This window comes from Narcine bancroftii, chromosome 12 (assembly GCF_036971445.1).
Source record: "Narcine bancroftii isolate sNarBan1 chromosome 12, sNarBan1.hap1, whole genome shotgun sequence".
Taxonomy (NCBI): Eukaryota; Metazoa; Chordata; class Chondrichthyes; order Torpediniformes; family Narcinidae; genus Narcine; species Narcine bancroftii.
In genome coordinates, this window is record NC_091480.1 from 16,953,322 (window position 1) to 16,967,485 (window position 14,164).

Consider the following 14,164-nt stretch of genomic DNA (forward strand, 5'->3'; position numbering starts at 1 on the left):
TCATTGAAATTGTTAGTTATAGATAGCGGATCCTTCGAAAAATGGGTATATTTGGGATTGATTATCCGTGGGCACTCTGACATATATGCATCTGTTCCGCAACTTGGCGTGAAATCTTGGACCCCAACTACTGCATTCTAACGAGGCTTTACTGTCGTTCACTTTTCTTGAAAAGAAAAAAAATCTTATTTGAAAATCTGAAGTGACAACTGAAATCCAGAATTATACTGAACAAGATCCTGTTTAGCAGTTTATGAAATAACACAATCTTCACCTATAATCCACATTTAGGTCCAAGACTCTCTTAATTATTAAAGCTAAAATAGAAAAGAATCAACATTCTCAGAAAGGAAGAGCGATCTAAGAGTTGAGAAAGAGAAGATCAGCAAAACAAAGAGATCATCACGAAGGGCATCTATACCGCAGTACCTTCATCGATCATTCATAATGGGAGGGATGGTTTTGGGGCAGTAGGGTTGTGTGAAGACAGCTTTTAACTCAGCAATCTCCAAAACATTTTGCACATGGGTGGACTGATTAATGATGCTCAATTGCATGGTGAAATTTCCAAAGTGGTGCCATAGCTATATCACTATTTCTTTATATGCACACTGTCAGATCTAAAGGACCTGCAGCACACATCAGCAAAAAAGATATGAGGATATGTCTTTACGGAGCTCAATATAGTCTTGACTGACAGAGAGTTAAAATTCTTGAATTCATCATGTCAAGATGATTTAAATGAAAGCTGGTCATGATTGAAAAGATAATGTTACTTTACTTGCTCCAAAGATAGCTTTGCTTCTCAATGTTCTGTAACGAACAGGACAGCTAATATCTGTAAAGGAAAAATGTGCTGCTCGAGTTGTATATCCTTCAAAACAACTATGAAGTATACACTCTAAACCAGGAATAACAAATTATGTCTGACCTGTGCATTTCTGGCCATTTCTTTTTTGAAACAATTGGATTTGCTGCATGCAATTTTGATATTTAATTTTACAGTTTGTAAGCATGTGATTCACCCTGAATGTTCACCATTGTGGAAGCTTCCAGTTATCATAAGCCCCTTTCACACTTTAAAGTGATCCCACAGGAATTAACCACCAATCGGCCTTTAAAGTGTCAAGTGTGAAAGCAAAATCAGCTCAACAGCAATGTCAGATGACGTCATTTCATGCCGGAGATTAACAACCTCGACCCCTAGTTTGATCCCCGGCACTTGAAAACACCAGCGTTGCATCAGGCAAGCGTGAAACGGGTAATTGTATTGTAGGATTGAAATGACCCATGTTTTTGCGTGAGTGCAGGAACATGAAGGAAGAAAAGATTAAAATGAAGGTATAAACTTTGCCATGGGAAAGTCGGGGGAGGGGGGGAAGAGAGAGAGAAAGGAAATAAATAGCAATAGTGGACAATTTTTAAACAGTGGGGAAAGTTGGTAGCGCTATAGCGCACAATTTATAAGGACAGTGGGAAAAAACAATGGTGGACCTGACTTCCCAGAATGCTGTGCGGCAGAGAAACCCCTCTCTGAATGCTCCATGCATGCAGCTGGTATACAGCCCTTTCTCTGCTGTCTGGAATTCTGGAGGGCAGGTCCGCCATCACTTTTTCCCATAGTATTTATAAATTGTACACGATAGTACAACCAACTTTCCCATGCTGTATAAATGGAGCACTATCGCGCTACCAACTTTCCCACCCTGTTTAAAAATTGTCCACTGTTGCAATTTATTGCTAGCACTTTCCCACAGTCCCTTATAAAGGTTTATATAGGTCAGCATAACAACAACAGGAGCTGAAGGGCTCATACTGTCCAATACTTAATTATGTTATAATTAGGCATAATTAATTTTGTTCAAATACAAGATCATAATGCATTGATCAGGATTTAGGGTGGATCCACCATCGCTCAATGCAGTAGAAGGTAGAACAGTCCTAACCCCATGGATGGCTCCTTGCAAGTGTGAAAGTGTTCAGTGTCCCAGTTAAGAGTGGTTAAGTGTAAAAAGCTAAACCCCCATTCCTACCCCAGGACACGGAATGGACAATTCAGTGGAATGCAAATGTGAAAGTGGCTATAGTCACAACAGATCTCAATGTTAATCACAGAAGTGGGCTATTCAGCACCCTGAACCTATTCCATCCATTGAGCTGGTGGTGTGGCAGCTAGCCGCTGTGACGATCAAGCTGGCATTCCTGGCGGCGAGTGCAACTAAAGGCCAATGCAACAGCACTGGCCCCGACAGGCAAACCGGCAGACAGATTGCAAGGGCAGCTTAAAGGCCAGCGACCCCAAATGGCACTGCCTTGCTGCACAGCCAACAATCAGGGACAGCGCGCGGGGAAGAAGGGGTTATTATGCAAGCAGGTACCCACACGCGGGAACCCGCCTTTGTTATGTGGGTCGTGACTTAAACAAAAAGGGAAAACTGTGGGAATGCAGCAAGTATAAAAGTCGGGTCTGAGCCCCTAATAAAACACAGTTCTTAACCTGACTGCACTATGTGTGTGTCTTCTTTCGAATAGCACACGGCTAGTGGTTTTATTACCCACATTTAGTTAATCTAAGTCTTGCAATTTTCCATTGACGCATCATTCACAATCAAATCAGAGATTTGGAGTCATGTTTCCACTTAGTGTGGGTGGCAAATATTTGCCAATTTCACTCCCAACCCTAATTTGATGAAAGCTTAACCATTTTAGTTTTATGTGTTGATTTTAAAACCTGTGTCCTGTATTTATTTCCACAAATAATGCAAGTAACATTAACTGTGCTTTAAAATGAATTAATTGACTGTAAGTACTTTACCATTTCCTAAAGTTACAAGAGGTATTAATGCAAATTCTTTTGGCTCTAAAAATTTCTTGCTGTTGTCTCTTAATTTGTCCTGCACCACACCCATCCAGTACTCAAATGGTCCCCACCAGTGACGCAGTTCTATTAGTTCTTTACTTCTCACTACCTGCAATGTTCCACATTGCCAGTCCTTTTCTGCTTAATTGATCCTACCCTGCTCTTTTGTTCCATGTTCACTATTGGTTTTCGTCTAATACTACTGCTAACATTCCCGCCCCACTATTTCGCTTCCTCTTCTGGTCCGTATTTCCACCAAATCCCAACTATTACTTCACATTTGACTGATTCTCAATCACTCTTGCTCGTTCTTCAGTCTGCGCTTCTGCATCCACATCTCTCCTCAATCTTTAATTGTCTTTCTGCCATCCTGGACATTTCATTATTTTTATTTCTTTCTGAATCCTGAAGCAAAAGATATCCAATAGTGAGAGAAAAGGGATCGACGAGAAGGAGATGGAGAAAAATCAATGGCTGATCGGCTTCATGTTTTAAAGTCAAGGTGAGTATGATTAAGGTACAGCAGTGGTTTTCAAACTTTTTCTTTCCAATCACAGACCACCTTAGGTACTCTGTGATTAGAAAAGGATGACTTAAAGTGGGATGTGAGTGGGAAGGGAAGGTTGAGAATCACAGCTCTAGACCCAATTGTTATGGAAATATTTTGCTTGAGAAAAATTGTCAGAGGCCCATTTCCTTTGGAGATGTGAAACCCGTGCACCTAACGAGTCAATGAAGTAAGATTAAAACAGTGGTTTTCAAACTTTTTCTTTCCCCTCACAAACCACTTTAAGTAATCCCTTACTAATCACAGATTACCTGTGGCATAGGAATTACTAGAGGTAGTATGTGACTGGAAAGAAAAAGTTTGAAAACCATTGAGGTACAGAGATTTTGAGACTAAATTCCGAAGAGTAAGAAAGAAAATAGTGCACAGGAGAAATGCATATTACAAAGAAAACAATTGCCGGTACGCAAAAGAAATAATCAGAAAGTCTGGAGAAACCCACCATGAGAACAGGAGGCCTGATTATGAGAGACAGACACGGCAATGAACAAATCAACATTAAAAATTGGTATTTACATATTACCTTAAACACAGAAATATCCCGTCAGAACCAAGGTGGGAGTGAATGCCACACAATTCACTTAATTTAGTCTTTTTTTTCCACATTTTTCTATTCTCCAGTTATTTTCTTTGCATCAAATTTGGAATAAAAGCCACTTTCAATTTCCTTCTGGAAAGGATAGAATGAAGTTTGTCAAAGCTGTATGGGGACATTCACTCATGCCTTTAATGTTGTGACAGAAACACCAATCTTAATTCTGTAATTATAATACAACTCCGAATATCCAAAATCAGATTCTCCGAAATACTCATTTATTCAAATTTTTTTAAAAATTTCAGATAAATGAGAATATCCAAAACAAATCAAAAAATCCTCATTTATCCAAATATTTTTCAGAGCCAAACTGACCTCACAAGTTGAAAAATAAATAGCTCGACGTGAAATTAGAACGATTGTCCTCGTTTCAGTTAATTCCCTCCCCTCGCTTTCCATTTCTTCTTTACTTTCACCTATTGACTTTTCTCTCCAATTCTCCCTCTCAAACTGTGTGCCACTGTTTCCCAGCCGCAAGTGGTCGGAAGAATCCCTTCTTTCGGTGTCATCAAGGAGAGTGGCCTCACTACACACACACACACACACACAGTGGCCTCACTACACACACACACACACACACACACACACACACACACACACACACACACACACACACACACACACACACACACACACACACACACACACACACACACACACACAGGAGCTTGTTGACTCAGCAGTGAGTATTCCACCGGCCCGGGAAGCCTCCCCGGGGGTCAGCAGCAGCGATGCTTTGGTGACTGTATTTAAAAAAATGACCAGTTATTTTTAAAAAAATGTATCCAACATATGCCCGGTACCAACCATCTCAGATTATCGGAGTTGTACTGTTTTTGGATAACTACATTAGGAAACATAGTGATATGGGACAATAATAATGAAGCTCAACATTCAAAATATAAATCACACACACCAAATTGATGCAGACCTTTTTCAAATCTCTGTCAAAATCTGCTGTCTCTGGAGCAGAATCTTGTACATTTCCCAGTTTCAAAGATGGCAAGCTCTGTTTACTTGTGGGTGAGATGCTGGGGTTTATTTGCATGGTTATTGCATTTGATTTGGCTTGACTGGTCTGAATAGATGGTTTATCTACACAAATAGAAAACAGGATTACAAGAAAATAGTAACAACGCCTGAAGAACCAAGCTGCAGTTTTATATTACCATTCTGCGTAGCGTCATGTAACATCTTGTCTATCACAGCAACTGTTGTCATTACTTCATTATTCTTTGACAGCTATTTGATTTCAACAAGCTAAACTAAGAGAAAAGGTTTGTTTTCCAGAATCATAATTTCTTGTTATGAACATCACAAAATGAAATGTCTTGCAGCACCATCTCACAGTGCAAACATTGCTACAAATTACATTTAAAAAATAAATAACCCTTTCCACTGCTGACCCGATGGTGAGGATTGGTTAGAGTTCAGATTTCCTCTTGAAGTCCACAATCAGCTCCCACTGGAGGGAGGCGAGAATAGGGGTGATATGGTCCCTCTTCTTGGCACCTGTCAGGACCCTAGCCACAGCATTCTGAATCAACTGGAGGCAGGTTAGGGAGGACTGGTTAATCCCAGTGTATAGAGATTTAGCGTAGTCCAGATGGGAGAAGATAAGGGCGTGAATAACCCTCTTGAGATCCTTGAGTGAGAGGTACAGTTTTACTTTGACGATGGTGTTTAGCTGGAAAAAATGCAGGGATTCATCACATCATTGTCAAATTTGAAGGCCGGGTCAAATAGCACCCAAGGGATTTAACATGGGGTTTAATAAGAGTGGATAGATTACCTAGGGAGTCATATAACTTTTTGGTGAAATTGGGGGGGCCAAATCTCAGATTTTGTTAAGTTGGAGGAAGTTGCAAGCCATCCAGCATTTTATGTCTTCCAGACAGTTGGTGAGGTTGGTGATTTTTGACTGGTCATCCAGTTTTAAGGGAAAGTAGAGCTGGGTGTCGTCGGCATAACCATATATAACCATATCAATGGAAGAAGATGCCATGTTTCTGCATGAAATGGCTGAGGGGGAGTACGTACAGCGAGAAAAGAATGGGTCCAAAGATGGATCCTTGCGGAACCCTGCAGGAGAGGTTGGCTGAGGCAGATGTGTAGTTGCCCATGTTGACCATGAAAGCCCTGTCAGTGAGGTAAGATTTGAACCAACTCAGGGCCACGCCATTGATGCTGACCTCCTGCTGTATACAGTCTATCAGAATAGCGTAATCAATGGAGTTGAACACTACACTGAGGTCTAAGAACATTAGAACAGCAGCGCTACCCGAGTCCATGGTGAGGAGTAGTTCGTTGTATACCCTCAGTAAGGCCGACTCCGTGCTGTAGTGAGCTTTGTATCTTTACTCAAACTTTCCATTATTTTATTTTGGTGAAGGTAGGGAGATAGTTAAGTATTACTTTTTCAAGGACTTTGGAGAGGAAAGGAAGTTTTGAAACAAGTATGTAATTTTTGGGAATAGAAGGGTCAAGGTTAGGTTTTTTCATGAGGGGCTGAACCACTGGATGTTTGAAGTAGGTTGGGACAGAGCCTGTGGCTGGGGAGTTGTTGATGATGGAGAGGATGCTCAGACCCGCAATGTCAAAGATATCCTTCAGAAGGGTGGTAGGAATATTGTCTAGCAGACAGGTTGTAGGTTTCAAGGAAAACACAATCTTTCTGAGAATGGGTAGTATGATGGGACTGAAGCCATCCAAGTTACGTGGACAGAGCTGCAGTCCAGTATAGTCATTGAGGCAACTCACCCTGCTCTTCCTGGGAACCAGGATGAATGATGCCCGACTGAAGCAGGTGGGAACCTCCAACTGCAGTAAATGAGAGAGTGTAAATGTTTGTGAACACTCCAGCTAGCTGGTTGGCAGAGATTTTCAGTGCAGGCAGTCCCTGGGTTTAAAAAACCGAGTTCTGTTACCCAGGTCTCTCTTTAATTTGAATTTGTATTTAACTCGGAACAAGTACTTATTTCGCATCAGTTAGTCAAATGTTTATCTTAATATATAGCATACATATATTTTACCTTCCTATGTAAAACACTTCCAAAGACACTACATCTTAAAACATAATAATTTAGTACATAATTGTATGATATAGAAGATGATGGAGAGATGGCTGCTGTTGGAGGACGGACCTGTGCTGGAGAATTTGATTCTGCTGCTGGGGGAGGAACGTGATATGCAGTATACTACTCTCTCATGATGCTGGGTGTTGGCAGCATCATGCGAGAGTATCGCATAGAATACTCTCTTGTGATGCCGATTTAACCAAGCTCGAACCGAAGGTTGATGGCATTCAACTTCTGGCCGGCTTGTCTGTTCGTAAGTAAGAGTTGTTCGTAAATCAGACATTTTTAACCTGGGGTCTGCCTGCCTATACCCTGCCAGGTACAGAGCCTGACGCCTTGCAAGGGTTCACCCTCTGGAATGATGTTCTGATGTCAAAGACAGATATCACAAGATCTCCAGCCTCTGTAGAGTCCCAGTAGCACTCTACAATTTATCACAAATGACAACTAAAAGAGTGGCATGAATATTTATAAATTCCATCAATTTTTTCTTGAATGCACGAGTTATTTTAACCTTTGAAGGAAACAGAAATCAATTTAAGAGCTATTGAAGTAAAAACATGCTGATTACAATTAAAAGCACACCTTGCTTGAGCAGACTTCCTCTCTTTCCATTTTTTAGCAATAGCAGGGAGCCTTGTTTTGTTTGTTGTATCATGACATCTTCTGAAATTGCTTTGAAAACTTCCTGTAAGGAGTAAAAGCCATACTGTGTATACTGAAATGGCCTTCCATACTTTTTCAAAAATGACTGGTCAAAATCAGACAGCAGAACACCACAAGGAAACGATGCCAGCAAATCTTGAAGTTTACATTTCACTAATGCAGGTAAAACTGGGGTAGTATTGCACCTCCTAGGCAGGATGGCCTTTATCTGCACAAGTTTGCATCTAGTTTTTCTGAAGTTCCGTTTGGTCTTGGATGAGACCTTTGCTTTTGCCACCAACTCTTCAATTCCTTTTGTTGTTTCATCACCAATGCCTAAGAAAAATCATTAAAAAAATCATTCAACAGGTAGTTATAAGAACATCATTATAAAATCAAGTAAAATGACTAATCACAAAGGTTCCAAACAGATACTTGTTATATTAAAACAATCATGCTCTTTCCAAATCTGTATTGGTCTCCTAGGTTTATATACGCACACAAATGAGAAGGGTAACATAAAAAAGGTCATTTTCAAAGCAGAATCCAGAAAGTTATGAGGCAAGAGATTCATCATACTTACTTGAGTGGATTCTGAATTGCTCACCCACAGAAGGAAGAGGGCAGTTGTAAGAGGGAGTGTAGGTGACTAAAGGTGTTTTGCAGGGAGCTCTACTGGGACCCCTGCTTTTTGTCATTTTTATAAATAACGGATGAAGAAGTGGTGGGGTGGATCAGTTCAGTAAGTTTGCAGGTACTCGAAGATTGGAGATGTTGTGGTTAGCATGGAAGGTTTTCCTAGGTTACAACAAAATATATATAGGACACAGAGTTGGGCATAGAAGTGGTAGTTGGAAATGTGTGAAGTGATGCACTTTGGAAGATCGGATTTGAAGGCAGAGTACAATAGCAGATTTTTAGCAATGTGGAAGAAGATATTGGGATACAAGTCCATAAATCCTTGAAAGCTGTTGTGCAAGTTGATTGGGTGGTTAAGAAAGCAGGTGGTATGTTGGCCTTATTTAGTTGGGCAGCTGAGTTCAAGAGTCACGAGGTAATGCGGTAGCTCTATAACACTGGTTGAACCACACTTAGAGCATTTTATTCACTCTGGTTGCCTCATTATCGAGATGATGCTGACACTATAGAGAAGGTGCAGAGTTTTACCAGGATGCTGCCTGTATTAGAGAACATGTCTTATGAAGTCAGGTTGAGTGAGCTAGTGCTTTTCTCGATGGAGCGAGAGGATGAGAGGCAATTTCAAAGAGGTGTACAAGATTATGAGAGGCATAGATAGGATGGACAGCCAGCTCCTTTTATTGTAGGGCAACAATGGCCAACATCATAATACCTCTGTCTAAGATGAGTGGTGGAAAGTTTAGGGGAGATGTCAGAGATAAGTTTTGTTTAAAATACAGAGAGCAGTGAAATTCTAGTATGTAGTGCTGGTAGTGGATAATACAACAAGGACATTTAAGACTCAAGCACATGGATATGAGAAAAATGGTAGGATATGGACTGTGAGGGAGGAAAGGGTTAGATTGATATGGAGCAAGTTCATACAAGTTGGCACATCATGGGGCAAAGGCCATGCTGTGCTGTACTTTGTTAAAACCAATGTACAATCACAACATTATTTTCTGCAATGGGGGGGGGAGGGCGAGGGGAATCAATAAACTCCAAAAAGTTGAGAGAAATTCTTCTCCAACTTTTGAGACATTCAATCAGCCGATGCTCAAGATTAGATGACAGCCATGGTCAGTTGGAAACAAAATCAGAAGATGCTGGATTCAATTCAGCATTGTGTTCAACTTAGAGTTGTGTTCGACTCAAGCAGTTTGAACACAAACATTCCTGCCTAGCACTGATGCAAAGTTACACTATTAAAACTGAGGCCACCTCTTCACCTGTTGGGATGCAAAGGTTCTTTGGTATTATTTTAAGAGCAAAGGTATTATCACAGATAATTAACAACACACCTTGCCATTGGAAATATCTTCTAGCCAGGAACAAGGTCCAATGTAAGAGACTACAGTAACAACCTTCCATATCTTGGAAACCCAGTGCCTCTACAAAGAGTAATATGTGCTGGCATTTAAAAATAGCACGTTATCCAATAATTTGAATGTCCAATGATCTATTTCAAATAAGCTCCAAAGCTGGATATTCTGTACTAAATTCATCATTTTGAAAATTTCAATTTGTATATTTTTATGGACTTCCCAAGGGGTGAAATCAGGAAAACATGAACCAGTTCTTAAAAGCTTCAAATTCCTGGGTGTAAACATCTCTGAAGATTTGTTCTGGGGCTTTCACGGCAATGCTTTCATGAAGAAGGTTCACTAGTAGCTATACTTCATAAGGAGTTTGAGATTATGTACAAGGAAAAGCTTATATCGAGGAAATGTGAATATACAGTTTATAGTTTCCTGATGTATGGGTAATGCAATATGGAGTGCCCATGCAATTTCTTGCTTGTGAATTTCTGGTAAATAATTATGAACACAATAGACATCTACTCAGAAGTAAAAAAGTTGGAGACCCAACTGTTGAGCAGTACTGATTATGACTATTCCAACTTCTTCATCCAAAATTAGAATTAGAATTTGTCATGAACATGTTGCAAAATTCATTGTTTTGTGGAAGCATTGCAGGTGTCAATTTTGCTATAAATTAATTTAAAAATAAATACATTAGTGCAAAAGAGGTAGTGTCTGTGGTCATTGTCCATTTAGAAATTTGATGACAGAGGGGGAAGAAGCTGTTTTTGTGCCTTGGAGTGTTTGTTTGCAAGCTCCTTCCCTGATGGTAGCAGTGTGAAGAGGGCATGACTTGGGTGATGAGGAGCCTTGAAGATCGAGGATGCTTTCTTAAGACACTGCCTCTTGTTGATGTCCTCAATGGAGTGAAGACTGGTGCCCATGATGGTGCAGGCCAAGTTCACAACGCTCTGTAGTCTTTTCCGGTCCTGTGCATTGGCATTCCCAAACCAGTGAGGGAACCAGTCAGAATGCTCTCCGTGGTATACCTGTAGAAATTTGCAAGTCTTTGGTGACATAACAAATCTCCTCAAACTCCTTATGAAGTATAGCTGCTCGTGAACCTTCTTCATGAAAGCATTGCCGTGAAAGCCCCAGAACAAATCTTCAGAGATGTTTACACCCAGGAATTTGAAGCTTTTAAGAACTGGTTCATGTTTTCCTGATTTCACCCCTTGGGAAGTCCATAACCACTTTCTTAATTTTGATAACATTGGATGCAAGATTGCATTATACCACTCGACTAGCTGATCTGTCTCGCTACTGCACACTTCCCCATTGCCATCTATGATTCGGCAAATTTGTAGAGTGAATAGAGCAATGGGCTAAGTATGCATCCTTGAAGTGCGCTTGTGTTGATGTCAGTGAGGAGGAGATTGTGTTTCCAATTTGCACTGACTGCAGTCTTCTGATGAGGATCCAATTGCAGGGAAATGTAACCATGCTAATGAACTGAGCAGTGTTTTGAAAGAGCTCTCCACAAAAAGTATTAAAGAGACAGTTTAAAAGCTCAATAAACAGAATTTTATTGTCAAAAATGGATAAAATGTGCACCAAATGACCGAGGCAATTGAAAACAAAAACTTAAGTAGTAACAGCTCAGCCAGGAACATTGAGTGGAAGCCTGATGAAGAGTGACTCAGCAGGAAGCCAGCAGAGCTGGGGAGTTGGCCCAAGATATAGCCACCGTCCTAAACATGATGGAAACTTTATGCAGTCATTTTACGAGTATGGAATCAGTGATGAGAGATATATTAGAGAAGGTAATGGAAATTAAAGTTGTTGTGAAAGACTTAAATAAACGAATGACTCATTCAGAGGCTGAGCTGGACAAAAGACAGGCTGAGGGCACTGGAATAAAAATCAAAAATATGGAACATAGTAAAGAAAGGACAAGATTGACCATATGGAAAATTTAGCAGATCTAACAATGTAAGAATCATTGGACTGAGAGAAAAAATAGAGGGAAAAGACACGGTGAGTTTCTTTGAAATATGGATCGCATAAATGCTGGGGAAAAAGAAGTTAATGCAAAGCTGCAAATTGAAAGGGCTCACCGGACCCTCGGACCCAGAAGAACTGGTGAACAGTGACCGCGACCAGTCCTGATAAGACTTTTAAGTTACCGGGAGAGAGATGAAATCTTAGGAGCAGGATATGAATATTCAAAAAATAATAATGTCCCATTCGAGGTGGACATTGAAAAAGTAATAATTTTCTAGGACTTCAGCGTTGCCTTGGTCAGACAAAGAAAGGAATTTGAGGAGGTAAAGAGACAACAGCGATCTACAAAATTTAAATATTCAACAGTTTATCCAGCAATGCTGAGAGTGGAAGGTCACCAGCTGAAAGACCATGTCAATTGGGAAGATATTATTGTTGTCCAATATTTGTGTGGAAAATGGTATAGATAAAACACCTGAAGACCCTCCTCCCCCTGCGTCCGTGCAATGTAGGCAAAAAAACTGCATATTTGACAGGATAGAAAATAAACTAAAGTATTAGAAATTAATTAGACTAAGAATGAGTTATTTCCTTTCTGTATTAAAACAGTGCGTAACTGCTTACCTTTCAGGAGTATGCTGCCATTGGCACATGAGTGAACTTTGATAGTGTCTGGTATGCTGGAGACAAGCTCGATGACAGACTTATAACCTAAAGCGCACAGAGGCAGCCGCTTTCCCATCATGGTCTGATAATCTTCTTCAAGTTCGGAAGGAGTCAAACCATTTTTGCTAGAAATCAGCAGAGACCTGAGTTCCTTCTTGAGAACCTCCAACAACTGCTCCTGACCTGACATCTTTGCACTAAAATATTAATTAAAAATAAAATAAAATTTGTCTCACATCACTGACATAAAAATACCTTTGCACTTAAAGCTTTTAAGAGAACAGTCTGGATTAAAAATTTGAATCTGATCTGTCCACTGAGTTCCAAAGTAAGACAATTTTTAAGATTTATTTGTCCAGCTACAGAACCATTTATGATTGATTGGAAGGAAAATTCTTGCCTTTATAAGTAGAAATATAAAAATTAAAGACTTTACTTGCACCTAACAAGATTTAACGGAAGAATATTGGTACACTAGTATGACAAAAGCACTTATCCTATGCTTGTTATCACTTTGGGGCTTATTTATAGGCCAAGGGGCCTATTTATAGGCCAAGGCAGCAGTTATGAGGAGCTACAGATTCTAGGGAAGCAGAGGACTGGAGCAGGGCATCAGACGATGGGAAGATCACACACCATCTGAGAAGGAGAAGGGGAGACAACCCATGGAGATGGACCAAAGATGGGGCTATGCGGCTGAGATATCAGTGCACGTAGCAGGCAGCTGGCGACTCGAGGGCGAGGCAAGGAGCCCACCAAGGCTGTGGGCTACTGACTCGCACCGGGCTGTGGATTGTTGAAGACTGGCTGGAGGGGTATCAGAACTGGGATGTGAGGAGGTGCCAAGGGCGCTGAAGGGTTCCTGACCGTGTCAGAGGTTCAGATCAAGAGCTCAGGTTGCCAATGGTTTAGACTAGACTCTGTGGCTGCGGGGCTTTGGAAGCACTGGAGACGAATCTACGTACACTCAGTGACTTGGGAGAAACTCGCTTTTTCTTCTCTCTCTCTCCCTGACTGCTTAGGCAATTTCTGCTGGTGGTGAATCTGCCTTGCAGCAGGCAAAGAGAAATTTATGTAATATGACACTGTTTTATTACTATGATAATAAATTGAATCTTGAATCTTCTCCTTATCCTCATACAAAAATACATATTCTTATTCATCTATATCATTATATAACACTATTAATGTGCAGGTAATGTTTAATGGTGATGTGAAAGGATTTTACAGCTATTATATCTGTCAGATCAGTGTTGCTTCATGCTGGCCAAGAGTTTAAGTTTCCAATGCTAAAGAGTATTTTTTTAAATTCAATTCCAATTTATATCTATGACTCTAACATTAGAATGTTGAACTGTGGGGGTGTGAGCAGTGGGAGAATCACAGCCACCACGTTGAGGGTCGTTAACGACTGTTTTTATTCACATTCAGCGCGCCCCTTTAAGGACAGCATGAGCTTAGACACCTGGTGCATCGTGACATCATAATCGCTGCCCAGGGTGGGCGCTGGAAGGGATGCTGGAGTCAGAGAGAAACCTCTGACGACGCCATTACCCCATGGCTGCTCCGCCACGTGGCAATACAAGTGGGGCCGGTTCACCATGAGGATGTGCGCCGCCACAGAACCATTAATTTTAAATGAAAGAACCACCAAGAGGGAAATGTCAGAATCACCTCTTATCCCTAAACTCTTTAGTTGTGCAATGAGTTGCAACGACTGGATAAATACCAGAGTTACAAAGGGCCAAGAGTCCACAACAAGGGGAACCA

At 40.7% G+C, this 14,164-nt stretch overlaps 1 protein-coding gene across 6 annotated transcripts in view; it reads right to left on the bottom strand.

Annotated features, from left to right (window-relative positions):
* tdrd5 (tudor domain containing 5) overlaps positions 1-14,164 on the bottom strand; it is a 49,680-nt gene that overhangs the window by 32,961 nt on the left and 2,555 nt on the right. For 2 of the 6 annotated variants that reach the window (XM_069905175.1, XM_069905173.1), the window contains exons 2-4: positions 12,353-12,591; positions 7,686-8,081; positions 4,955-5,118 (exon numbers count right to left, since the gene is read on the bottom strand). In XM_069905175.1, the coding sequence (XP_069761276.1) occupies positions 4,955-5,118; positions 7,686-8,081; positions 12,353-12,584 (792 nt within the window). In that variant the 5' untranslated portion in view covers positions 12,585-12,591. Of the gene's footprint in view, positions 1-4,939; positions 5,119-6,783; positions 6,840-7,685; positions 8,082-12,352; positions 12,592-14,164 lie in introns of those variants that run through there. The other 4 variants (XM_069905174.1, XM_069905172.1, XM_069905176.1 and 1 more) reach the window with 3 other exon arrangements.